General features: G+C 39.9%; 1 protein-coding gene across 1 annotated transcript; it reads left to right on the top strand.

Annotated features, from left to right (window-relative positions):
• The first annotated feature begins 914 nt into the window (after positions 1 to 914).
• Positions 915 to 26,344, top strand: STT3A (STT3 oligosaccharyltransferase complex catalytic subunit A). The gene is made up of 18 exons (XM_060605152.3): positions 915 to 1,014; positions 3,108 to 3,234; positions 3,967 to 4,027; positions 7,254 to 7,375; positions 7,767 to 7,912; positions 9,525 to 9,615; positions 10,985 to 11,091; positions 11,750 to 11,914; positions 13,458 to 13,638; positions 14,666 to 14,821; positions 16,214 to 16,305; positions 16,990 to 17,145; positions 17,386 to 17,574; positions 18,390 to 18,506; positions 18,626 to 18,728; positions 22,071 to 22,259; positions 23,514 to 23,629; positions 24,403 to 26,344. The coding sequence occupies exons 2-18, from the start codon at positions 3,147 to 3,149 to the stop codon at positions 24,439 to 24,441; spliced, it is 2,118 nt and encodes a 705-aa protein (XP_060461135.1). The 5' UTR covers positions 915 to 1,014; positions 3,108 to 3,146; the 3' UTR covers positions 24,442 to 26,344.
• Positions 26,345 to 26,918: the final 574 nt, after the last annotated feature.

Raw genomic sequence — 26,918 nt, 5'->3', positions numbered from 1 at the left:
GCTGCTGAACTTCGCCCTTCTCCCTCTCCCCAGCCCTCACCTACCTCAACATTTCTTCCCCCCCCCCCCCCCGCCCCCCGCCAGGGGGAGGGCGGTTAGGGGGGAAAAGAGACAAGTGGTTAGGGGTGAGCCGACAAAGCACAGCAAGGCTGCGTGCTGGGTCTCCGGAAAAAGCTTGTCTACTGCTTGCAAGGACTGCCCCTGCGGCGGTGGTTGACTTACTAGCCTGGCAATGGAGAGTCTGCCAATTTAACCAAAAGCCACGATCCTTTTAGGGCTAGGCATGCTCGTTCACGAAGTCGGGGGCTTAAGAAAAGGATACGCCTCGAGAAATCGGCAGGGCTCTCTCGGCTATCGCTGTCAAAAACAGCTCTTGAACGAACTGTCGGACAAATCCCGTACAAGATATAACGGTCTGGACGAGAAAGTGTTTGAGTGTTTATTTAAAATTGGTAGGATGTTCTTCCCTCCTCTTCTCTAACCTTATGTTTGGTGACGGTCAATTTCTCCAATCTCCTGGAAACCGAGAGGGGAGATACCCTAACCCGGCTTTTTGGGATTTGCAGATTCGGTTTATTCCTCCGCGTAGTTTCCGCTTCTGGTCACATGACTGGGGTAAACCCGCCACACCTTCATCCCCCGCGACTCCTTCGCGGTCCGCAGACCGACACGTCACTCCTCGGCTCTCAACCAAACTGCTCCGAGCACGTTCTTTCCGAGCTCTCGCTCTCATGAGCGGGTCTATCACAGCTCTACAAGAGCACGAAGTCCCGCCCCCTGACGGCTGAGTGATATCTGTATTGCCCAGTTAAGAAGTAGGAGCTCGCCTTTGTCCCCGTCTCCAGCCCTGACAGACAGTTCCACAATCCTATCGCTCTCTCGAAGTGGCGTATCGAGCCTTGGCCAGCCAATGGGGAGCGGCCCAGGAGGCGGACCAGGCCGCTGCCAGGGTTGGGTGCGCCGCTGAACGGATGGCAGAGGGAGCCCAGCCGATTCCTGAGGAACGCTGGCCAGGTGAGAAGGCCTTAGGCTATAACTTGAGAATTAGCTGCAGGTGCAGTCCAGGTTGTTGGTGGGGTTGGACGAAGTGCTGGAGGTGGGGCTTTAATGGCGGCGGGTGGGGTGTGGGAAGCGGGGTCTAGGGCCTTGCAGAGGAGGGGGCGTGGGGTGTGGGGTGGAGACGTCCTGGGATGGAAGGATGTGAAGGTTCGGGATGGGGCGTGCGCTTAGGCCTGGAGGGCGTGGGAAAGATTGGATCCTGCGACTAGTTCTGGAGGGGAGGGCGCTCAGGATGCTGAGGTGGTGGGGTGTCCCGCGGTGGGTAGTGTCAGAGGTGTTATATGCAGGTGGGAGGCAGGGAGTTGGGACCTGCTAGAGTGACCAGAAGAAGGGGGTGGGATGGGGGAGCAATGGAGTGTGAGCAGGTGTGAGAGTGGGGGCTAACGGGGATGGGGAAGTTTCCGTCTTGGAAAACTAGAAGGAGGATGGGATTCGGATGCCACAGCTCGCAGGCACCGTTGAGGAGGAGACCCGATGCTAAGTGTTTAAAGTGAAGTGTCTTTTGCCCTTATTTGCTTTAGCGATGTGCTCAAATGACCAGAGAGCACACTAGGAAAACTCCCTTAAGGTCCTGCCTCAAATTACCAGTTCCTTTACTCAGCTTGCAGGTGGAGGTTCTAGTACTCTCATTTCTTCCGCTGACTCTTCTCGGTGTGTGGCTCATACCAGCTCGTAGTGGTGTTATGTTTTTCTGTTTCAGGCATTCGAGAAAAACAAGCACAAACTTGAGCGATGTGGCGGGATTATTGACTTCCTGGAGTTAGGTGTTTATTCTTGATTGCAAGATGAGGTTTTCCTTTGGGGTTGTAATTAAAAACACATGCAAAACTGCCCCTCTGGGCCAGTTACTTATGGAAAAGATGTTGTCGGAGCTAGGAATGTATGATTCTTTATGCCTTCTGCCTAGTCTGGTGTTTTTTTTCCCCCCCTCTTTTTTCCTCCAATAATACCGAGAAAAAGATCAGGAGGCATGAAGGTTCTTTTTTCTCTCCCTGCAGTCTTGAACAGTGTTGCATATCTTTTATTACTGTATTCTTTATAACTTAGCCCTTGATGAGCTTATGGTTTAAGAAGGCAGCACTTTCTTAAACAGAAATAGCTAACCTACTTCCTTCAACATTTTATTTTAATCTAGGCCCCCCCCCCCTCCCCGCCGAGCTTTTCTTGTTTCAGTAGGAAATTTTATTTTCTTTTCCCTCTAGATTGTCATCTGGTTCTATGAGCTATCTCTGAGATCAGTGGCTTAAATCGGCAGTGTCAATTACAGGCCTATCTTGAGACAGGCAACTGGAAGCGTCTATAGATCCGAGCAGTAGTTGCACTGTGATACATGGGATTGAAAGCGCAGTGATTGTGTATGTGTTTCTCTCCCTCTTGAGTGCATCACTGTATGTGTATTAGTGATCATCATGCTCTTTAGCTGGCCCTGCAACACCATTAGGATTTGGAACAAAAAGAAGCTCGTGGCCATTCAGTTGCTGCTGAAATGTAGGGCCGTATATTGGGCATATTCAGTCATAGTTTGATTTCTAATTTCACCTATTTAGTATTCATTTCCCCATTTCCTGCTTTCTTTCATACATTCCTGCTTTTTCTTGAGTGCTCTTTTATTCTCTGTTTCTTCTTTTTCTCTATTTCCAGTCTTTTTCTATTTTCTTTGCATCTCTTCACCCAACCGCCTTTTTCTATCCCTGTGTTTGCTCTTTACTCCTGCTGTACCACGCTATTGCCAGTTGTGCTTTTTATGTATTATGTACTTGTTAGCTGTGAAGGAGTAAGAAGCAGAATTCTGGTGATAGAGTCTAATCACTCCTTTTGAGTCTTGACACATGGACCTGACTCAGGCCTACTTCCTTGCCAGTCGGTCAGACTTCAGGCAAGGCTAGGGTGTTAGTATTGGCTCGGGTGTCAAGTATTAGCTCTGACCCTCTCGGTGTGTTCGTTAGCATGTGTCTCTTTTATGGTTTTTTTGCCGCCATAAAACATGAAAGTGAATTAGGTAAGTTAGAAGTGTCTGATGTCCTACAGTCTTGACTTTTCCTTTTCAGCTATTTGAGTGTCATCTGCTGCCTCCCATCGATGTCAAGATGACTAAGCTGGGATTTTTGCGGTTGTCCTATGAGAAGCAGGACACACTACTGAAGCTTCTCATTCTGTCGATGGCTGCTGTGTTATGTGAGTGTGCATGTGGACCTCTCTTTCTTTGCGGGTGGAAAGGAGAAAAAAATCAAGAATGGCTTACTTAAATGTCTTGTTCTTTTCAGTAGATTGCAATGTGTTGTTTTTGCTCTTATCCATCAGTATGATTTTATGAAGACAAAAGAAACACAAGGATTATGAAAGTCAGGGCTAGAGATCATCTGGGAAAGAATGGGAAGCATGCTGTACTAGTTGCCTACTTTAGTATTTCTGAAAATCTCTTCAGAACTTACTGTTTGTTTGGTTTTGTTTTTTTTTTTTTTAGATTTTCTTGCTCTTTGCGAGTCATAAATATAGTCTTGATTTGCCTTACCCCCCTTAGTTTGTTCCAAAATAAAAGTTCTGGGGAGGGGAAGTCAACGATTAAAAAAGATGACCATGTAAGTGGAGTGCAGTATTAGTAGTTGGATGCATTGTTACAGGTCTTGATAGTTAAATGTGTCCTATCTGTGTGAAAAATGTAGGTGTCATTGTCAGGGGAGAGTGAACTTCTAAGTGAATTCTACCCCTAACATGGGGCTTGAACTCAGGACCCCAAGATCAAGAGTCACATGGTGTACTGACTGAGCCAGGCAGGCACCCCTATTCAGGGATCATTTTACATTTCCTGTGACTTCTGTGCTGTGCTATTATCTCTATAATACTACAATCTACTATTATTTTTCATGGCGCACTACCATTAAGGTATTAACTCTCTGATTTTTGCAGCGTTCTCTACTCGTCTCTTTGCTGTCCTGAGATTTGAAAGTGTCATCCATGAGTTTGACCCGTGAGTACTTTTGCTTGATCTGGTATTTGCTTTGGGAAGCATTCAGGTCAATGGATTTCCAAGTAAATTCTAAACAGCTCTCAGTGATGGGGTTGTGCTTCCTATATATTTAGGGGGGAAAACCCTCAAGTTTTCCAACAGAGATAATTGCTTTCTTTTGAGACATTTCTGTTGGAATTAACCAAGTAAATCTCTCAAACTCATAGGAAATATGAGAAGCATTGCTGGTGTTGCCTGCCTGTTAAGACTGGGCCAGGCTAGGAGAAGTCTGTTTGCTCAGCTTATTGAACAATCAGTGATGCACTTTGAGGAAAAGGGGCCTGTTTGAGGCTCAGAAGAAAATCACAAGTCATGAACTTGTGATTTAATGACTGTTTGTTTAACAATTTATATGATAGAAATTGGATCTACTGGTTAAGTTCTAAGACATTGGGGAACATTTTAAGCCATTAATTTGATTAGGGATTTTGTTTATTAGATAAGAAGGTATAGGTGAGTATTCATTTTGTTTCAAGCACTGTTTTGCAGATCATCTCTAAATCCTTAACAACCCTATTAGATGGAGGTCCTATTTTCTCCTTTATATAAATGAGGAGACTAGGCCTGGGAGCGGCTATTCAAGTTACACATTTGGAGGAGCCAAGATTTGAATCTAGGTTTATCTGTCTCTGGATACTGGGGTCATTTTGTTGTATTGCCTAAAGTAAAGCCAGAATCATAGGTTCTTCAAGCATCATTAATATTTTAAACATAGCATATTTCAGTTTATGGAGCATTGATTCAAAAGTTGATTTGCAAATTTGATATTTTGTGTAGGTGTATGAAAGCCCTTTGGAGGCATACAAATATTTTCTTTGGGGTCTCTCAAATCAATTTATATTTTTTTCTCATGAATGAGGAAACTTAATCTTTTTGTTTCTTGATCACCAGTCTGTTAAGGCTTCTTCTCAGATTCTCTAGATGAACAAACATTAAGGTGAGATGGTCAGGGAAAGCAAGACTATCTGGTCTGTAGTCATAGGCCTGGAAAGGACTGAAGAGATCTTGTGATTTGATGCTTCCATTTGCAGGGCAGGAAACTAAGGGATTGTGACCCCAGTCAGACCTCTTTCCACTAACTTAGACTTCCTCTGCCTCACGTTCCCTTCCCTTCCCTTCCCTTCCCTTCCCTTAGGTAAAGGACAGAGTTTTCACACATGTTGACTGCCTGCTACCCTCCTTTCTATTGTTTCTCTGACAGTTACCAAAATAACGTTCAACAGCAACAAACAGATGGGTAGAGATTTCTGCCATCTGCTACTTCTGCTCACTTCAGCTGCTAAAACTTGACTGACCAAGGAGGAAATAGGGTTAGAGGGATGGCCAGGAGAGGTGGTTAGTCATGATTGCCTTTAGTAATTAAAAATTTGGTTTATTTATTTATATTTTTTCCTTTTCTTTTTTTCTTATTTCTTTCTACTTTTTTAAATTAAGTTTATATTTGACTGTAGTTGATATGTAATGTTACATAGTTTCAGGTGTACAGTACAGTGATTGGACAAGTTTGCAGTGCTCAGCATAAGTGTGGCTACCATCTGTCGCCATACAATGTTATTACAATATCATTGACTATATTCCCTATGCTGTGCCTTTTATTCCTGTGACTTATTCATCCCATAATTGGCAACCCATTATCTCCCACTCTTCTTCATCCATTTAGCCCATCCCCCCAACCTCTACTGCTCTGGTAACCATCATTTTCTTCTCTGTATTTGCAGGCCTGATTCTGCTTTGTTTGCTTGTTTGTTTGTTTTGGATTCCACATGTGAGCGAAATCATATGATATTTGTCTTTCTCAATCTGACTTATTTCATTTAGCATAATACCCTCTAGGTCCATCCATGTTGTTGCAAATGGCATGATTTCATCCTTTTTTATGGCTGCATAATATTCCATTGTGTGTGTATATGTGTGTGTGTGTGTGTATGTATACCATATCATCCTTATCCATTCGTCTGTCGATGGACTTGTAGGTTGCTTCTGTATCTTGGCTACTGTAGATAATGCTGCAGTAAACATAGCGGTGCATATATCTTTTCAAATTCATATTTTCATTTTCTTTAGGTAAACACCCAGGAGAGGAATTACTAGATCATATAGTATTTGTTTTTAATTTTTTGAGGAGCCTTTGTACTGTTTTCCACAGTGGCTGTACCAATTTACATTACCACCAGCAGTGCATGAGGGTTACTTTTATTCCACATCCTCCTCAACACTTGTTATTTCTTGTCTTTTTGATTTTAGCCATTCTGAGAAGTATACGGTGATATCTCATTGTGGTTTTGCTTTGCATTTCCCTGATGATGAGTGATGTTGAGCATCTTTTCATGAGTCTGTTAGTCATTCTCTCAAGTTTCTTATTTAAAAAGAAATAAGAAAGTGTTACATAGCTTGGACCTAAAGAACTGTGTCTTCCCATGTATGACTCTTAAGCATTTTATGTCACATTTTTTTTTTAAGATTTTATTTTTAAGTAATCTCTGCATCCAACATAGGGTTCGAACTTACATCCCTGAGATAAGAGTCGAATGCTCTACTGACTGAGCCAGCCAGGTGCTCCTTAAATATTTTTATGCTATTTATATTTTTATGCTATTATGTAGGTGGCATTCAGAACTATTTTAAACAACATGAGTAGAATTTGTTGTTAAGTTTAAACACTCATTAAGAAGTTTGTGTTACTGAGTGGATTAAACTGTGACATGCGTATAGTGTTACACCAACATCTCTAGAGATGCTCATCACTTGAAGTTATCCGTGTGTCCTTCTGTGTGCTATTGAAATCTTTGTATGTTCCTTTTTCTTGAAAAGAGCCAGATTTATTGATGTCCACATCTCAGCTGTTCTGTCTGTGGGTGCTTGAATTCTCTGACCGGTGCTAATACCTACTAATTGCCAGGCCGGTGAAGTATCCTACTTGAGTTAGGCTCTGGTTGCATTTCCTTCCAAGACAAGCAATACTTTAGTTGAGACGTGTGTGGAGCTAGAAATGAGGGGACTTATGGTAATGTAAAATGATTTTCATACTTGGCATAATTTTTGGTATGTAACTGATTTGTAATCATACAGATTGATGTAATGATCAGTTCCTCGATGGTGTGACCTGAGGAACAAGATTCTCTGCAAATTGGTATAGTTATTTGAGTTTGAAGAGGAGGAGATACAGATCATTTCTTTCTTGCTATAGGTACTTTAATTATCGGACTACCCGGTTCCTGGCTGAGGAGGGATTTTATAAATTTCATAATTGGTTTGATGACCGAGCCTGGTATCCTTTGGGACGAATCATTGGAGGAACAATTTATCCAGGTGAGAGGAACAGGGTTTTCTTAAAAAAAAAAAAAATTAACAGAAATAAGGTATTTGTATGTTATAGAACAGTTTCTCATATTTCTAATGTCTGCATTTTTTGTGACAATTATAATTTCATTCTAATTACCAGTTCCTAAAAGTGGATCTTCTGTATAAAGGAGAATATGTGTGGGAGCTGGGGATGGGAGGTTTTTCATAAATTCTGGACTTCGGATTGAATCCTAAGAAGAGAAATTTAATAAGCTTACTGCAGTTACTATATTAGTGTTTCTGGTAGTTTGTCAGGACCTATGTTATCACTTGATTGATACTTTGATTCTCTTTCTCTTTCCCTTAAGTTCTTGGTCTTACCAAGATAACCTAATGGAGTTTCTTCTTCCTGTTACAGGCTTAATGATCACGTCTGCTGCAATCTACCATGTACTCCATTTTTTCCACATCACCATCGACATTCGGAATGTCTGTGTGTTCCTGGCCCCTCTCTTCTCTTCCTTCACCACCATCGTCACGTACCACCTTACCAAAGAGCTCAAGGTGAAGGATTTGGGGTGATAGGCTTGGGAATGAATGTTGTTGAACCTCTCTAGTAGATGCTAAAGGGTGGGGGTCTGATAGCCATAGAAGGGCAGGGAGCCAGAGGCTACAGATAGCTTTTGCTAGGCTGAATTACTGGGTTCACTCCAGCCCCTTCCTAGAACATGTGGTTTCTTCTTATTAGCAACTGATTGTCCTATACGAGAACATTTGAAGGTCAAATATAAATTTCTACATAAGATAAAAAAAAAATGTTTAAAATGTAAAATGCGAGCTTTAGATTTTGAAGTCCTCACAACCTAAGGGAGAGGAAAAATAACTATAGGAAGTATTCCAGAATGGTTCATTCTTCCTACTGGAAATGGACATTTAGCAATTATTTGTTGATTCTTTAAACATATATTTAAACATTTTTTTTTTGTTTTTGGAGAGTGAGCGTGCATGTGCACATGCACATGCGAGCTGGAGAGGGGCAGAGGGAGAGAGACAATCTTAAGTAGGCTCCACACCCAGTGCAGAGCCTGATGCTGCGTCTCATGATCACGAGATCATGACCTGAGCTGAAATCAAGAGTCGGGTGTTTAACTGACTGAGCCTCCCAGGTGCCCCTATTTAAAAATTATTGGGGCGCCTGCGTGGCTCAGTCAGTTGGGTGTCCAACTTCGGCTCAGGTTGTGATCTCACAGTTTGTGAGTTCAAGCCCTGCCAACAGCTGTGCCAACAGCTCGGAGCCTGGAGCTGCTTTTGGATTCTGTCTCCCTCTCTCTCTGTCCCTCCCCCACTCATGCTCTGCCTCTCTCTCTCAAAAATAAATAATAAAAAAAAATTAAAAAAATTATTAAATCACTTTTGGAGTAGATTCCATAATGGCTCTCTTTTTCTAGGGTTCTGCCTTGCTGATCTGGCTCCTTGGATGCTATTCTTAGTTTGTGGCTGTGGTGTCAGGGAGATACCTGAGAAGTGATAAACTAGTAGAAAGTTTTGGGACTCTTGAGTTTAGTTTGGAAATCTTTTCATCCTTCTCCTTGCTGCCCTTGTTCCAAATTTGATTCTTATCAACAGACAAGTCCCTACTCTTTTGGAGTGTGATTATATTTTGTTGTTTCTCTCTCCTGACCTCACAGATTGCTTTTTGATATTCCAGCTTTATTATCTAAGTTCCTGGCATCTTTAGTCCAGACAGATGATCACCTTTTGGCTTTTTAGCTTAAATAATAATTGTCTTCCTTTTGATTATCCTTGCATAACTTTTAGAGGTGTGACTGTCCTGGCAGTGTGCAGGTATTGTTAGGGGCAGGGACTCATAAACCTGGGAATGCTCCAGCCAAACAGCCCATTCTGGGGCAGTGTCTGATGTCTGACAGCTTACATAATTTGTCTGTCCTTAGCATATATGTATTCAGTTTCAGATGTGGTATCATCCTGGGGAATTGGTTGTGAAGTCTTTAGCTTTCTCATGCTGTGAACATTTCTAGCATTTCTAGCATCACGTCTACCTTGGAAAGTGTTGGACTGTGTTCTGGGTCCAGTATAAGCAGAAGGACTAGTGGATCCTCTCTTCTCTCTTGTGAGTGAATAGTGTTAACTTCCTGTTACCCCTCTTTTCTTCCAGGATGCAGGGGCTGGGCTTCTTGCTGCCGCCATGATTGCTGTAGTTCCTGGGTACATCTCCCGATCTGTGGCTGGCTCCTATGATAATGAAGGTAAGACTTAAAATGCCAAAGATGGTAAATTCATCTCATTGTTCCATAGACATTCAGGAAGTGCAGTAAAATCTGAGTTCAGATCTGATGTTTAGCACTAGCAAAATGGTATCTGGGTGAGAAGATTAGAAATGGGCTGGAAGGGACCTCAGACAAGTTTATAATCTCTCTCTATCATCCCCTTCAGAAAGGTAATTTCCTTTTATAAGGGCTTTATCTCTTCTCTGGACTGATAAAAGTAGAGTTAGTTTAGTGTTGAATGGTACTATTATTTTAACATTGTAATTATTTGCATTATTTTCCTAGATAAGAAAAATGGATATCCTTTTTTTTTTAAGATTTTATTTTTAAGTAATCTGTACACCCAAGGTGGGGCTCGAACCCACAACCCTGAGATCAAGAGTTGCATGCTCTACCAACTGAGCCAGCCAGGCATGCCGAGAAATTAACGTTCTTAAAGCTATAATGACTTTTGTTGACTGTGTCAATTCAGCCTATATTTATTGAATGTTGTTGGGAAAACACAATGTTAGGTATTATAGATAATGAATAAGATAATTTTGGCTCATATTTAAGGAATTACAGTGACCAATAATGAATAAAATTATGTTGGCCTATAATCTAGTAAGGAAGTTAAATACAGACCTATAACTCATAACAGGTAGGTAGTATTATGTGTCACTAGAGAAGTATGAATAAAGTACTTTGGAGTGTGAAAGGAGAGGTTAATTCAGATTTGGAGATCAGGGAAGACTTTGGAAGTAGTTGAGGTTGCACTAGGCAGTGAGGTTTGGACTTCATTAGGCATATATATTTATTTTTTATATTTATTTATTTTGAGAGGGAGCGCACGTGCGTGAGTGTAGGAGGAGCAGGCTCCATGCTGTCAGTGCAGAACCTGATGTGGGGCTCGATCTCACAAACCATGAGACCATGACTGGAGCTGAAATCAAGAGTCAGATGCTCGACCAACTGAACCACCCAGGCGCCCCTCATTAGGCACATATTAAGGAGAGGGGCAGTCAGGGCATAAGGACTGGCCTGTGGTAAGATGCAGAGGGTGGATGGTGCATAATAATGTGGAATATCTTTAGGACTCTACACTAGCAAGGAATTTAGTGCCTGGAAGGAATAGTAATAATATTTGTTTTATACTAGGTATTGTTCTAAGTCCTTTAACACTTTTATGAAATAGATACTATTATGGCCTCATTTTTATAGGAACCCGAGACAATAAGAGGTAAAATAATTGCACTGTTAATGCGCAGTAGGTTTGAGATATGAATCCAGGAAGTCTGTTCCAGAGTAGTATTCTTAAATATTACGCAAGCATGGCCTTTTATTGAATTTTTTTCTGTTCTTTCTGCAGGGATTGCCATCTTCTGCATGCTGCTCACCTACTACATGTGGATCAAAGCAGTAAAGACTGGTTCCATCTATTGGGCTGCCAAGTGTGCCCTTGCTTATTTCTACATGGTAACTCTTCACTCCTGTATTCCACGAGTGTCTTTATTGGGACTGATACAAATTGGAAATAGCTCTTGGGCTTTGAGACCATGGATTGGAGGCTAGAAGTCTTTATTTTCTCTTATATCCATACAAAGCCTAATCCAAGGCAGGTGTGGCCATCCGTTGTGTAACAGCAAGATAGAGGCAATGTTTTTAATTTTTAAAGTTCTTCAGATACCATATGACCCGTGGATACATATTGGTTGGCCAACTCTCTTTTCTGCTGTGTTCCTTTAAAATTTTTCCTTTTCTAATGTATTTTTTTCCTGTTCAATCTTACATAGTCACTTAGACTTCTTCCCTTAACTGCTTCCACCTGCTCACGTTTCCTATGTATCCCTAAATTGTCCACATGACATTACAATAGATGGTGTTGCTGCTTTTGTTATCATGATGGTAGGAGGCATAGGGAATAGGGGATTGAGTTACAGTAATAGGGGTGACTTTGATTTTTCTACTTAAAGAAATCATTTATTTAAACTCTTGAAGCCACTTGTCATAAATAAAGCTTATAGTTACTGTAAAGGGACTTACAGTCCCTTACCTTTGAAAAGATCACAGGTAATATTGTAAGTGGTGGCCTGAAGAGGAGCGCTCAGAGGAGCTCTTTTTTATCCTGTCCTAGGTCTCTTCCTGGGGAGGCTATGTGTTCTTGATCAACTTGATCCCTCTCCATGTACTGGTGCTGATGCTCACAGGACGCTTCTCCCACCGGATCTATGTGGCCTACTGTACTGTTTACTGCCTGGGCACCATTCTTTCCATGCAGATCTCCTTTGTGGGTTTCCAGGTGAGCCCTAGACTGAATAGAGTTGTTAGCTTCCTCAACTTCTTTAAACAGCTCCAAGTAGCTTGATTTACCTTGGACCGTTGTGTTAACTGAAGTAACAGAATCACTGGTCATTAAAGTCTGCTTCCAGGGGTGTGTTAATATTTGCTCCATAAAGTTTGAATTTAATGACTCTTAATTTGGCTTAGGTTTGTGGGAAGGAGGGATATTTTGAGCTGAGTTGATATGAATGCAAAGTTATTTCCAGTCCTTTTTAATGCTAATGAGTCCATTTAATAGTAATGACCCCTGAACTTCTTGATGGGATCTATGTGAAAGTCCTTTAGGAAGCAAAGTACAAACGTTTTTATTTTTTCAATTTTCTAAATGTTTATTTATTTTGGGGGAGGGGAAGAGAGAGAGAGAGCACGAGCACGCGAGTGGGCAAGTGTGAGCAGGGGAGGGGCAGAGAGAGGGAGACAGAATCTAAAGCAGGTTCCAGGCTCTAAGCTATCAATACAGAGCCTGATGTGGGGCTCAAACTCACAAACTGTGAGATCATGACCTGAGCCTAAGTCTGCCACGTAACTGACTGAGCCACCCAGGTGCTCCTCAAAGTACAAACTTTTAACCCCATTTCCCATAGGGTTAAGAGATAATTATAAAGTCAGAGAATAATGTGGTGTGTTTGATTTCTCATATAAAATTCTTATGGAAATGGAGGACTTATTCAGAGGTCAGCTTGTATTTTCTTTACTGATCACCTGCTATATGCAATTCACTAATCACTGGGAAATTTAAAAATTAAAAATATGATTCTTGTCCTTAAGGAAGTTACAGTCTTGTGGGGAAGGAAGTACATGCAGCTGTCTATATTCTGTAGTATAGCAGTTCTGGAAATGTAATTCGCCGACCAGCAGCAGCATCAGGAACTTGTTAAAAATACAAATTCTGGGGACAGCTATCAGACTCTGTTGGTAGAGCATGCGACTCTTGATCTTGGGGTTGTGAGTTCAAGGCCCACGTTGGGTGTAGAGATTACAAAAATAATAATAAAGTTAAGTATTGTGAGGAACCAAATAAACTCCAACAAATTTTTTTTATTCAAAAACAGCAAATTCCAGGGCTTCATCAGAGACCCACTGAATCAAACTCTAAGGGGTAGAGCTCAGCAATCTGTGTCTTAACACCCTTTCTTCTTCGCCCTCTCCATGATTGTGGTACTCACTAGAGTTTGAGAACCACTGGTGTAAGCAAAGAATTTATAAGTAATGAAAGAGCGAAAGTGCGTGGAACATAGAGGGGAGTGATGGATTTCAGTTTGGCAGATTGGGAGGAAATGGTATTTGCAAGATAGAGTAAGGTGTGATTTATAGGACTCCAAATACTGTTTGGAAAATGTGGTAGGTGAAATTAGCCCCTCTCCTCCATTGGCCCTACCTAATTCCTTGGAGGCCTCAAAACTCATTTGAGCCTTTGTTTGGTCGAACTGGGTCAGGATAATTCAGGTCTAGGTTGGACTCATTGCTTTCCAGCATTGTCATATCTATGCTTTTACCTACAGCCCGTCCTTTCGTCAGAGCACATGGCGGCTTTTGGGGTCTTTGGTCTCTGCCAGATCCATGCCTTTGTGGATTATCTGCGCAGCAAGTTGAATCCACAGCAGTTTGAAGTGCTTTTCCGAAGTGTCATCTCCCTGGTAGGCTTTGTCCTTCTCACCGTGGGAGCGCTCCTCATGCTGACAGGTAGGGAAGGCCCACAGCTTTTGTAAATGGATATGGACACATAATGAACTTCAAAAATAGGGGTTATTTCTTGACCACAGAAAGATTCATTCTTTTTCTCCTAAGAGTATAAAGTCCTACTTCTTCAATTCAGTCCACTTGTCAGCCCCAGTGTTTGGATTCTGCATAGTTAAGAATGTCTTGTTAGAGTAGCTCTTTTTTTTTTTTAATGTTTATTAAAGAGAAAGAGACAGAGCATGAGTGGGGGAGGGGCAGAGAGAGAGGGAGACACAGAATCCGAAGCAGGCCCCAGGCTCCGAGCTGTCAGCACAGAGCCCGACGCGGGGCTCGAACTCGCAGGGCTCGAACTCGCAGACCACGAGATCATGACCTGAGCCGAAGTCGGACGCTCAACTGACTGAACCACCCAGGTGCCCCTAGAGTAGTTCTTAATGTTAGCAACATCACACTTTGTTGAAAGGACTGGATCGTGCCTTGCTAATTTTTCTCTCTTTTTTTTTCCTTTTCTTTCCTACTGGTAGGGTAAGAGAAATCATAACACTGCTGGCCATTCCTTACAAACATGGCCTGTCTAAGCCCTTATGCACTAACTCACGGCTGTTTAGCATGCCACATTTTTTTCCTTTGTTTTTCCCATTTGTCCTTCTCAGAGGCTGATTGGATTCTGCCTAGGTCTGTCTGTGTGGTCTATTTCAGAGCAGCACTGGAGGATGTAGTAGCTTTGTTTATAGAGCTGACCTTGGTTTGGCCAGATTTGACCCTAAAACCTTCACAAGAAACACTTTTGCCTCCCATCTCTGACTTTATGTACAGCCTGACTTTATTCTGCTAGCTGGGCTGACAAAAGTACTCTCAAGTTTGAAAGGAAAGAGTGAGATTCTCAAACTATTGATGGTATTTTAACAAAAACTTAGTCCTTTTCTGTCTTAGAGACTCTTATGAAAATTGGATATTGTGATTAATTAGGATAAGATGTTATTTTGTTTCAAGTGTGATTGTGAAATATTTGTTGCTTCTTTGCTGCCAGGAAAAATATCTCCCTGGACTGGGCGTTTCTACTCACTGCTGGATCCTTCTTATGCTAAGAACAACATCCCCATCATTGCTTCTGTGTCTGAGCATCAGCCCACGACCTGGTCCTCATACTATTTTGACCTACAGCTTCTGGTCTTCATGTTTCCAGGTCTGTCTACTTTGTGTTCTGTAGTGGCCTTCTTTGTAAGAATCACCATTTGATTCAAAATAAGTAAATTACCCTCATCCTTGTACTTTGTTGTTGTTTTTGTTTTTTGCCTCTTTACCCTATGCAGTACAAAGGATGGCTAAGCACATTTTTCTAATATTTGAAGCAGAGTAGAAGTCAGAAGTTGAACAGTTGGAGATGCTGGCAAGTTCAGAGCCTCACAGTTTTCTGTTCATTTGTATTATAAGTTAAAATTCAACTCAAATTTGTATTCAGGCTTTTGTTTTTGTTTTTGAGTACTTTCAGTGTACCTCTCTCCCATCCCCCATCCCTGACTCTTCCCCATTTATCTATCTTCTTGGCAGTACTAAAGTTTGAGAATAGGCATGGCTGGTTGTAAAGCCTCAGTTACTTACCTTCTAGCCAATCCAGAAATGTTTTTGAATTTACTGGTGGTGGGGTGTTTCCTTTTTTATTTTTTTAATAAAACAGCTTCTATGGTTTTTATCCCTCATGAAAGTAAGTTGTTGTCTATTGTAAAAAATACAGACAAGTTAAAAAAAAAAATTGGGGAGTTCTCACCAAACATCTATTGCTATTGTTAACATATTGATGTATATTCATCCTGTTATTTATTCATTTATTTATTTTAGTCTTTTTTAAATTTTTTTATTTAAAATTTTTTTTTTAGTAACCTCTACACCGAACCTGGGGCTCAAACTCATGACCCGGAGATCAAGTGTCACATGCTCTTCTGAGCCAGCCAGGCACCCCCTCATCCAGTTATTTATTGAATAAAAATCAGATAATACTGTTTATTTTTTTTTTAACATTTTCTCATTTTTTTTTGAGAGACAGAGAGAGTGACCAGGGGAGGGGCACAGAGAGAGAGAGAGAGAGAGAGAGAGAGAGAGAATCCAAAGCAGGCTCCAGGCTCTGAGCTCTCAGCACAGAACCTGATGTGGGTCTCAAACTCATGAACCGTGAGATCATGACCTGAGCCTAAATCTGCCACTTAACTTACTGAGCCACCCAGGTGCCCTCAGGATGATACTGTTTTTCCCCAATTTTTTTCATTTTACAAAGAATCATAATTTCTGTTATTTAGTATTATTTTAGAGATGTAACATTTAAATGTATTATTTGTTAAATTTTTTAAGTACAGAGATGTGTAAAGAAGATGGCAAATAGTCCATAATATCCTGCAGCAATATTTTAATTGATATATTCTATTATATAAATACGCTATAAAAACTACATCTTTAATGTTGGATATTTAAGTCGTTCTGACTTTTTGATGTTTTAAAGAGTTCTATAGTAAATAAATGTCTTTGCACATATCTATGATTATTTATTTTAGCTACCTGCTTCTTTTTACTTTTACTTTTGTAGTTGGTCTCTATTACTGCTTTAGCAACCTGTCTGATGCCCGGATTTTCATCATCATGTATGGTGTGACCAGCATGTACTTTTCAGCTGTCATGGTGAGGAATGCTCTCAGTCCTAGCAACATTTCCACCCCTGACTCTGAGGTGCATGGCAGGATTCAGAATGTAATGATTGTGCACGTGCTTTCCTTGGAGCATTTGAAGAACTGAGTTGTAAAGCTGCTCACCGGTGCTGATCCTTCCCAGGAATGTATGGTGCACTCATACATTCTGGTGGTGGGGCCCAGCTTTCTGGGATTCATAACCTTGTGTTAGGGAGAGACACATATACTCTATTGGATAAAGTGACCATGGGCAGCTTTCTTTGTGTCTCTTTCTGAGTGTCTTAAGAAAGGAGTTGATGTTTTTTCCTTAACGTTCTGGGAAGATTGCCAAGTATTAGATTGTTGAAAGAGGAAAGATTTTATAAATTGTAGTAAGACAGTGTTTGTTATGTTTTTTTTTTTTTTTTTTTAATTTCAAACCATAGTTAAAAACATTCTTTAACATAGCATTATTCAGGGTGCTTTCATATATTCGCATGTAACTGAAAAACAGCTTTAAGAAGTGTATACTTCCATTGTAGATGTATCAAATATTTTCTCATATTCTGTTCTTTTTTACTAAGAAATCATGTTTGTTGAAAACCGCTGAATTGATGTCATGATCTACTACCAGGTTGAAGTCTTTAATTTTGTAAAACACTGATTGAACTGTGTTTTTGCTTTCTGTCTCTTTTAGGTGCGTCTCATGCTAGTGTTGGCACCTGTAATGTGCATCCTTTCTGGCATTGGAGTCTCCCAGGTGCTGTCCACTTACATGAAGAATCTGGACATAAGTCGTCCAGACAAAAAGAGCAAGAAGCAACAGGATTCTACCTATCCTATTAAGAATGAAGTGAGAATTAAGCAACACTAAGAACAGGCTTGGGAAAATGTGTGTGTGTGTGTGTGTGTGTGTGTGTGTGTGTGTGTGTGTGTGTGTGTGTGTGTTTTGAGTGAGGGAGTAGAGTGCTGTCATAGTGGGTGAACTCATACAGGTCTTGACTCATTTGGATTCATTTCATCTGTATTATTTTGTGTAAGAAGCTGTTCTGAGTTGTGTAAATTTAATTTACAACACAGTTTTCTTGTTTAGGTGGCAAGTGGGATGATATTGGTCATGGCTTTCTTTCTCATCACCTACACCTTTCATTCAACCTGGGTGACCAGTGAGGCCTACTCTTCTCCCTCCATCGTGCTGTCTGCCCGTGGTGGCGATGGCAGTAGGATCATTTTTGATGACTTTCGAGAAGCATACTATTGGCTCCGTCACAATACTCCAGAGGTAAAAATTTGGGGGGGAGTGGGATTGAGGAGTCGGGTGAAGTTGGGGACATTTGCTCTGATAGTGAATCATGCAGCTTTTAGTTGGGTGGAAAGCTGGAGAAATTGGAACTATAGAACCCTCGTGCTGAATGAGCCTTGAAAGTCAGCCTTCATTCAATTTAGGATTTCTTTTGTATCCTTACTGATAATCATCTACACTCTGACACTGTGGTGATTTTATCATGAGGTGGACCATCCCAATTATAAAAGAAATCAGAAAGTAGAAACATGAAAAAAGATAGTTTCCATAAAGTGATCACCGAATGATAAACACTTTTAACATTTTGGTTTAAAGCTTTTGGGAATCTGAAGTGATTTTCTTTGCAGTAGCTATTGGGAGTAGTACTTCTGAGTTAGACTCTTAAGGAGTTAAGCTGTAAGAATTTCTTAATCCTAGTGCGTCATATCCTGTGGTTTGTATTCCCTCCCATTTTTATAATAACTGCTTTTTGTGAATTGTGAAAGATCATTTAATATAATTATCTGATGACACCAGAATGTTTATTTGGAAATATCACACGGTCCCCCTACACCTGCCATCCTATTATGCTTGTTTATATAAGGTGATCTGAGATGAAAGTATTAGGAGTGTTGGATTGTATAATTTATACTGAGATTTCACGATTATATGTAAATGTAGTACCAAGTGCCAAGAATTATTTTCTTTGTAGGAAGTCCCTCGCTTACTATACTATAGGATGCCCTTCCAGTTCTCTCGTATTTGATTTTTGGAGGCAGCGAGCAACTTATTTTCATTTCCCATTCTTCTTTCAGGATGCGAAGGTCATGTCATGGTGGGATTATGGTTACCAGATTACGGCTATGGCAAATCGGACAATTTTAGTGGACAATAACACATGGAATAATACCCATATTTCTCGAGTAGGACAGGTAAAGTGAAGGGATTATATGAGTATTTGGCTCATGGGATCTAGTGGGAAATATTTCTCTCTGAGGGATCACGTGACTTGGAATTTTTTGCTTTGAGAAATGTGCATTTATTTTTCTAGGCAATGGCATCCACAGAAGAAAAAGCCTATGAGATCATGAGGGAGCTTGATGTCAGCTATGTGCTGGTCATTTTTGGAGGCCTTACTGGGTATTCCTCTGATGGTATGTACTTGATTCTATTTCTAACTATAGTCATAGATTCTAAGAAAACTAGACTGTCCTATTTTTCTGTCTTTTTACTGATCTCAACATATTTTCTTGGTTGGGGAAGTTCCTCAGTATTTGTAACGTTAGGGGTGGTTTTGTTTTGGTTTTTTTGGCAACAAGTAGGAGGTAAATGTAAATAATTCTCATTTAGATATGGCATGGTATAGTTGTCTAAAGACCTAGGAGTTGCTTACAACCAGGAAACAAAGAACATAAAGCTTAGCCGAACCTATTGTGGTGATCATTTTACAGTATAGGTAAATCAAATGAAAAATAATAACAGAGTAAAATACAGTGTGGAAAAAAACATAAGGCATCTGAAAATGAACTTTAGAATTAGCATTTTTATTTTATTTATTTATTTATTTATTTATTTATTTATTTATTTTTAACGTTTATTTATTTTTGAGACAGGGAGAGACAGAACATGAACGGGGGAGGGTCAGAGAGAGGGAGACAGAATATGAAGCAGGCTCCAGGCTCTGAGCTGTCAGCACAGAGCCTGACGCAGGGCTCGAACTCACGGACCGCGAGATCATGACCTGAGCTGAGGTCGGCCGCCTAACCGACTGAGCCACCCAGGTGCCCCTAGAATTAGCATTTTTAGTGGGTTTAAGCCATAGATTCATCTGCCAGCTTAAAATGTTTCATATTTGTTATATATATATATATATGTATGTATATGTATGGCATATGTTATGTTATATATACATATATATATATGTATGTATGTTCCCTGTGATTGTTAGCAAAATTCTATTTTTAGAAGAATCATCAAAACATGGTTTGCTGCCTTAAAAAAACTTTTAAGAAATTAAAGCAATACTTTATATATTTTAACATATTAAATTCTTTTGAGGGTTTATAACAAAAAATGGTAGGGAGTACCCTGTCCCTAAACTTAAACTCTCTTATGATACAAGTTTCCAGAGGCAATTATTTCTCTAGTTGTTTCTTCTAGTACTTATGTTCATATTTAAAAAAAATGTGTATTCTATTCATTGAGCATTTTATATATGCTATATCAATTTATAATTGTAGATAAGAAATTTCATTCTTTTTACCTTTTCTCACTCCCTCCTTTTCCTCTTGATTCTCCTTAGTAGAGTTAATTTTTAGTTTTTGGTTAAATCCAGATAAAGTGTTTTCAAAGTCCTGACTATGTAAATATTCATTGTTGAGTCAACCAGTATACCATGGTTACAGTCTTTCCTCGAATAACTTTTCTTTTCCTGCATACTAACTACCCCTTATTTCTGTCTTAGTTTTCTTTGAATATATGCCTGCTTGTAAAGATGTTTAAATTTTAGATTATATGTATATAGTACTTTAATGTGCCAAGTATAAAGTAAGAAGATTGGTTTTCTTGTGTGTCTTGTACAGCAGAGGAGGAATGGTGAGAGCAGGAACATGTGTTCACAGACTTGAACTTTCACAATCACACCAGCACTATTTGTGTGTAATTATTTATAGGTTTTCTAATAGTCACAATATAGCCAAATCCTATAGAAAAGCATTTGTGTATGTATGTCTATGTGTATATGTATTTTTATATGTATCATTGTACACATATATGTGGTAGAAAGGGATAATTTCTTGAGGTCTTAGCACTAACCATTGTTAAGTAACCACTTTCAGTCAGTTGACCTTTTATCGCCTACTAACGTGCACAGAAGTGTGTTTAATGCTGGCATAAAAATAAATGTCATTATTTGGAACATACTGTAATTTTTTTGTGTGAGATTAAGGAAATTACCATATCATCCCCTGCCTATGGCAACCACAATTCTGATTTCTGTTTCTGAGTTTGTTTTTTTAGATTCCACATAGAAGTGAGATCATACAGTATCTGTTTTTCACTGTCTGACTTATTTCACTTAGCATAATGCTCTTAAGGTCCATCTCTGTTGTTGCAAATGGCTGAATTTCCTTTTTTTCTTTTTTTTCAATGGCTGAATGGTATTCCATTTTATATATGTGGTGTGTGTGTGTGCGTGCGTGTGTGTATCTAGATATATAGATATAACATTTTCTTTACCCATTCATCCATCAGTGGACACTTACGTTGTTTCCGGGTCTTGGCTATTATAAGTAAAGTACAGTGAACATGGGGGTGCAGTTATCTCTTTGAGATAGTAATTTCATTCTTTCAGATATATACCCAGAAGTGGGATTGGTGGATAATATGGTAGTTTTATTTTTAAAATTTTTGAGCAACCTCCATACTGTTTTATGTAGTGGCTACATACCACTGCCAATTTACATGCCTACCAACGGGATATAAGATTTCCCATTTTTCCACATCCTTGCCAGCATTTGTTATGTCTTGTCTTATGATAATTAGGTGTTAGGTGATATCTTGTTATGGTGTTGAGTTGTATTTCCCTAATGATTAGTAATGTTGAGCACTTTTTCATGTACATGTTGACCATTTGAATATCCTTGGAAAAATGTCTATTCAGGTCCTTTGCCCATTTTTAATCAGATTATTTGGGGGTTTTGTTACTTTTTTTTAAATCCTTTTTTTTTAAAGCTTATTTATTTATCTTGAGAGAGAGAGAAAGCATGAGTCAGGGAAGGGCAGGGAGAGGAGAGAGAAAGAGAGAGAGAGAGAGAGAGAGAGAGAGAGAGAATCCCAAGCAGGCTCTGTGCTGTCAGCTCAGCCCAATGTGGGGCTCAAACCCACAAACGATGAGATCATAGCTAAAGTCAGAGGCTTAACCGACTGAGCCACCCAGGCAGCCCTGGGGTTTTGTTATTAAGACATATGAGTTCCTTATATTTTACTTCCTTTGTTTTGTTTTTGGACTAAGTCTTACAAGTCCAGTATGTACTTTACATTTCTAGCACGTCTTAATTTGGACTAGCCACCTTCCAAGTGTCAGTAGCTACATGTGGCTAGTATATAGAGCTCCTATATTGGACAGCTCAGCCCAGCTAATACCTGGGAATACTATCTTTGTGACTTAACTCTGGACCAATAGCACAGGATTTCAGGAATAATCTACAGGAAGAGTTGTAAATTTTGAGGGAAAAGTTTTGCTGCCACATTGTGTTTCATGTTTTTAAAAATTAGACTTAAATGGTACTATTTCCCATTTAAAAATGAGGGATTTTCTTAGAAATTGTGGCTTTTTCAAATGTCATGTCATTATGTTGTACCCCTTAAACTAATATTGTATGTTAACTATGCTTCAGTTAAAAAAAAAAACAAGGAAAGAAATGGTAGCTTTTCATTAGGTGATTTAGCTCCAGCAGCCTTTGTGACACAGCAATTCTCTTTCTACTTTTTTCTAGATATCAATAAGTTTCTGTGGATGGTCCGCATTGGAGGGAGCACCGACACAGGCAAACATATTAAGGAGCACGATTATTATACTCCAACTGGGGAATTCCGTGTGGATCGTGAAGGTTCTCCAGTGCTGCTCAACTGCCTTATGTACAAGATGTGTTACTACCGCTTTGGACAGGTCTACACAGAAGCCAGTGAGTGATTTATAACATTAATAACACAGTAAGAGCCGTGATCGCTAACACATACAGTTTTTTCCAAGTGCTTTACATGTATGAACTCATATGATCTTCACTACAACTCAAAACATAGATACTAATATTATTTCCATTTTATATATGAGGAATTTCAGGTACAAATAAGTTACTTACCTGCCCAATGTCACGTAACTAACTAGTGGCAGAGTTAGGTTAAACTCGGGCGGTCTTGCTCTAAATTCTGTACTTTTACCCATTACATTTTATTGCCTCTCAGTGAAAGAGGAGAGAGGAATGGAGAGAGGAATGAAGGGGGATACAGTGATATAAAGGACTTTTCATTTCCTTAAATAAATACATGGAGACTAATCTGATTAGGTTAAGTCTTTCCTTCTGACTTTAATTTCTTGTTTCTGCACTAGGGACAATTCCTGAAGTGGATTCTGGCCTTTGATTTCTTTTTGTTTTTTGGTTTTTTTTTTGAGAGAGGGAGACAGAGAATGCATGCATGTGTGGTTGAGGTGGGGGCAGAAGGGGAGAGAGAGAGAGAATTCCAAGCAGCTCCATGCTGTCCAGCTGACACTCAACCGACTGAGCCACTCAGGTGCCTCCCTCCCTTTTTAAAAAATTTTTTAAATTTAGTTTTATGGGGTGCCTGGGTGGCTCAGCCAGTTGAGCATCCGACTTCAGCTCAGGTCATGATCTCACAGTTTGTGAGTTCGAGCCCCATGTCGGGCTCTGTGCTGATGGCTCAGAGCCTGGAGCATGCTTCAGATTCTATGTCTCCCTCTCTCTCTGCCCCTCCCTCCACCGTCTCTCAGAAATAAACATTAAAAAAAATTTTTTTAGTTTACTTTTTTTTTTTAGAGGGAGGCAGGCCTTTGACTTCTGATAGGTTCTTCTCTGCATGGAAGGGTTACTTGTGTAACACAGAGGCCTCTGGGTAGCATCCCCAGGAAAGGAGGGGCTGGGAAGTCAGCCTCCCATCTCTTAAAAGAGATAGCCTCCATGAATTTGCCAAGCATTAACTTGGAGAGGACTTGAGTCAAGGTAACACTTGATCTGTGCCTACTACCTGATGTCTTTTTGTATAGGTCCTACTCTCTACACAAACTACAGGCTGAGAAATAACATTCCATTTGGTAGATGATTTATCAGATTGATTTACTCTTTCCTTAGGAAATCAGCACTGTAGAAGTGTTTCTTTCTCTCTCTCTCTCTCTCTTTTTTTTTTTTTTTGTCCCATTCTAGAGCGCCCACCAGGCTTTGACCGTGTCCGGAATGCTGAGATTGGGAATAAAGACTTTGAACTTGATGTCCTGGAGGAAGCATATACCACAGAACATTGGCTAGTCAGGATATATAAGGTGAGCAGGTGCTACACTGAGAAAGCAGCTCTCATGTTTGCAGATTGGTTCTAGTGCTTAAGAATGGGCCACATATTTGTAATATAGGGACTTTATTTTTTTAAGTTTTTTTTTTTTATTTTGAAAGAGCATGTGAGTGGAAGGGTGGCAGAGAAAGAGAGAATCCCAAGCAGGCTCTGTGCCATCAGCACAGAGCCCGGCATGGGGCTTGAACTCACAAACCATGAGATCATGACTGAGCCGAAATTAAGAGTCGGACGCTTAACCGACTGAACCACTCAGGCTCCCCTAATACAGGGACTTTTCTAATGTCAGAAAAGTAGTTTGCAACTCAGAATGTTAATATTTTTATTTTAGATTGTTGTTAGAGAGTAGACACCTAGTCTGCTGTCATTTTGGCTGTGGTTACAGTGTTATTTTTCCAGTTGGGGCTGCACTTGATCTGTTTTAGTAATTATCAGGCTTGGAGGGGAGAAAAGTGTGTGTGTGTGTGTACACTACATTTTCTTTTACCCCTGAAGAATTTATGGCATAGAGTTACACAGAAATGTGTAATATCTCTTACATAAGAAAAGATTGACAACCCCTGATATATTTGGCAGGTACCAGGTACTCTTGAGAGGTACTCCTAAAGGCTAAGCAGAGAGTAGCTAGTCTCAAACCTGTGTTCGTTTTGTCACAAAACCAAACCAGGCAGCAGAACCCAACTCAGTAGAGAAGCTCTCCAAAGTTGACCTGATCATAAATATTAAAATGACATCCTTACGTTGCAGGTAAAGGACCTGGATAATCGAGGCTTGTCACGGACATAAATGTTACAGCCAGCTCTGATACGCTTCGCACTGAACGCGTCACGTTTAGGACGCTGAAGACGTTTTTTAAATATGCAGTTTATAAGAACAGAGCACGATGGGATTAGTATTGTCTGGAAGTTTTGCCCTGGGCAGTATGGGCTGGGCCAAATGGAACGATTTTTATAATTCTGAGCAGGTTACCAAATGAAATGTCATGGCTTTACTTTGGTCAATTAAAGGGGGGAACCTTTTTTTTTTAAATGTGCCTTATTTCTTTTGACTTATGGCTGGTTTGAGAAAGGCAAAAGTTTGTGCTGGGCTGATAGAAGGAGGGAAAGCAGACCTCGTCCATGCTGTTAGCTTCCTAATTGAACCCCGTGGGGGCATTCTGTCTCTCTCAAATCAGGAACACTATCAAGGACTAGCTCAGATCCTACACGTACAAATAATTTTGTCATTTCAAAAATCGTAGCACCTAGCACAAAGCCTTGCATACGGTGGGTGCTCAGTAAACTTTTATTAAATAAATAAATGTTTGTGGAACCAGAGGAGTGCCATTTCTGGGCAGGAAAGGCAGTGTGTTGCCGTCACGTCTCTGTTCTTAACGTCTCTTGTCCTTAGAAGCTCTTTGCTTTTATGAGGGACAGAAGGTAGTCGGCTAGCCAGACCTGATTTCACCAGTGTTCTTTGGGACTAGCTAGGTTTTTTTGTTTTTGTTTTGTTTTTTTTCTTGAGCAAGAATAAATCAAGTGAGCATCACTTGAAGTTTTGAAGAAAGACTCAAGGCAGTGAAATTATTGTTCTCAATGGACATGAAACTTCTCCAGTGTTATATATGGAATTTGATGATCAGTCGGTATTTTTGAATCAGCTGAAATATAATCAGACATTTCTATTTGAAATCCAGCTTTTCAGTATTCACTTATCCATGATACAGTAAATGTCTTTTTCTCATTTCTTTTAGCTTATATGCGAAAACCCTTGTAATTATTTAAGGGTGGCTTCTTTCTCCCTTAGTGTCAGCCTGTTTGTTGTTATTCTATGCTGCAAACAAACTCAATGATCTGGTTTTGAAGCCCTGGTGAAATGAGCTACAAATTGAAAGGGGGAAGAATTGCTATTACCAAGTACCTAGAGACAGTGCTAGCCTGACTGCAGTAAAGGGGAAGAGAAACTCAAAAACAAACTTAACTGAAAGCCCAGTAGTTCCATCAATATTTAATGTCAGGACAAACAGCCTTATATTCAGTACAGTAGGACACTGTGTATTTGACAACATATGACATATATCAGTGATGTATATAAACCCTAAGTCATAACAAAAATACAAGGTAACTGTTGAGTGTTGCCTGTTTAAGAAACAGGAGCAATTACATGGCTTTTAGATAAGTCAAAATGGTGCTCCTAAAGGGTATGCTCAGGTATTCTTGTATACCCAGGAAACTTAGCCTTCCAACCAACTTCTATACCAAGTGCTTGACCTGTGGGTGAGATTTAGATTTGATGTAAGATCTAATTTACTATATGTAAATATGTTACTTGATTTATATATACAGAATTTCTCCCTAGTGGAAGAGGTTATTCTGAGTTTCTTTTTTTTTTTTTTAATCGATATGAGCAATACCAGGTAAAGATCATTAGTGATCTTCCTTGGTAGTATATACGGGCTAGATAACCCTTTAACTTATCACTATCATTGCTACTCTTACAATTTTAGTTTTGTTATCTTCTAGGCTACGTGAAGCTATCTTTTTTTAAGATTTTACTTTTCACCTTTCATGGTTGTAGTGCACCTAGTGTAAGAAAAATCAAATAGTTATAAAAAAAGCAACAACACTGTTTTCCACCTCCCAGAGACCCCACTTTCAACTCTGCTGATTCTCACATTACTTACCTCCCTATCATTAAATAACTTGCTTTAGTTTGCTGTGTGTTGGTTTTTCAATTTTAGGTATCATTTGTTGACTTGGTGGTGTGGAAATTGAGGGTGCTATGCCCATGGACACACAGATTCTTACCATTTTAAAGTTCTATATTTTAGTTATGATTTAGAATAGCTCAATAGTTTTTACTTTATGTTTTTTCACAACTGGGCCATGTGGTATATATGCTTTTACGGCTTTTTTTTTTTTTTTTTCCCCTTCCGCATAACTTTTTTGGAGAAAAAAGCTTTTCTCATTTGTATTTTGTACTTGACACTAATTTCTCCCCAAGCTCTCCTTCATTTGTGCCAGCTTCCTTTCAATATGTTCAAGCTTGTTAGGTATTCATTCTTGGGGATGTCTTCTGTTTTGGTATATTCTCGTCTGGATTGGTTTACGTCTTAGGTCTGCTACTCACCTGTTAGGTTGGTAGGTCTTCCATATTGTGTTAATCTCCTAATTTCCTTCTTGATTATCACCTCTATTTACCTTCCTGAGAAAATGTGTGGGAGATAGATCTTGCATGTTTCTTGTCACACTCAATTGGGCAAGTACAGAGTTCCAGGTTGGGGA

This window comes from Panthera onca, chromosome D1, assembly GCF_046562875.1.
Source record: "Panthera onca isolate mPanOnc1 chromosome D1, mPanOnc1 haplotype 2, whole genome shotgun sequence".
Classification (NCBI taxonomy): Eukaryota; Metazoa; Chordata; class Mammalia; order Carnivora; family Felidae; genus Panthera; species Panthera onca.
The sequence above is the reverse complement of the archived record's forward strand: the minus strand, read 5'-3'. Positions and strand labels throughout refer to the sequence as shown.

What these genes read in the sequence shown, in the direction of transcription:
- STT3A (XM_060605152.3), top strand. Translation starts at nt 3,147, where the DNA reads ATGACTAAGCTGGGATTTTTGCGGTTGTCCTATGAGAAGCAGGACACA. An exon ending in ACCTTACCAAAGAGCTCAAG is followed by an intron (nt 7,913 to 9,524) that starts GTGAAGGATTTG and finishes CTTTTCTTCCAG; the next exon opens with GATGCAGGGGCTGGGCTTCT. An exon ending in ATATTTCTCGAGTAGGACAG is followed by an intron (nt 18,507 to 18,625) that starts GTAAAGTGAAGG and finishes TTATTTTTCTAG; the next exon opens with GCAATGGCATCCACAGAAGA.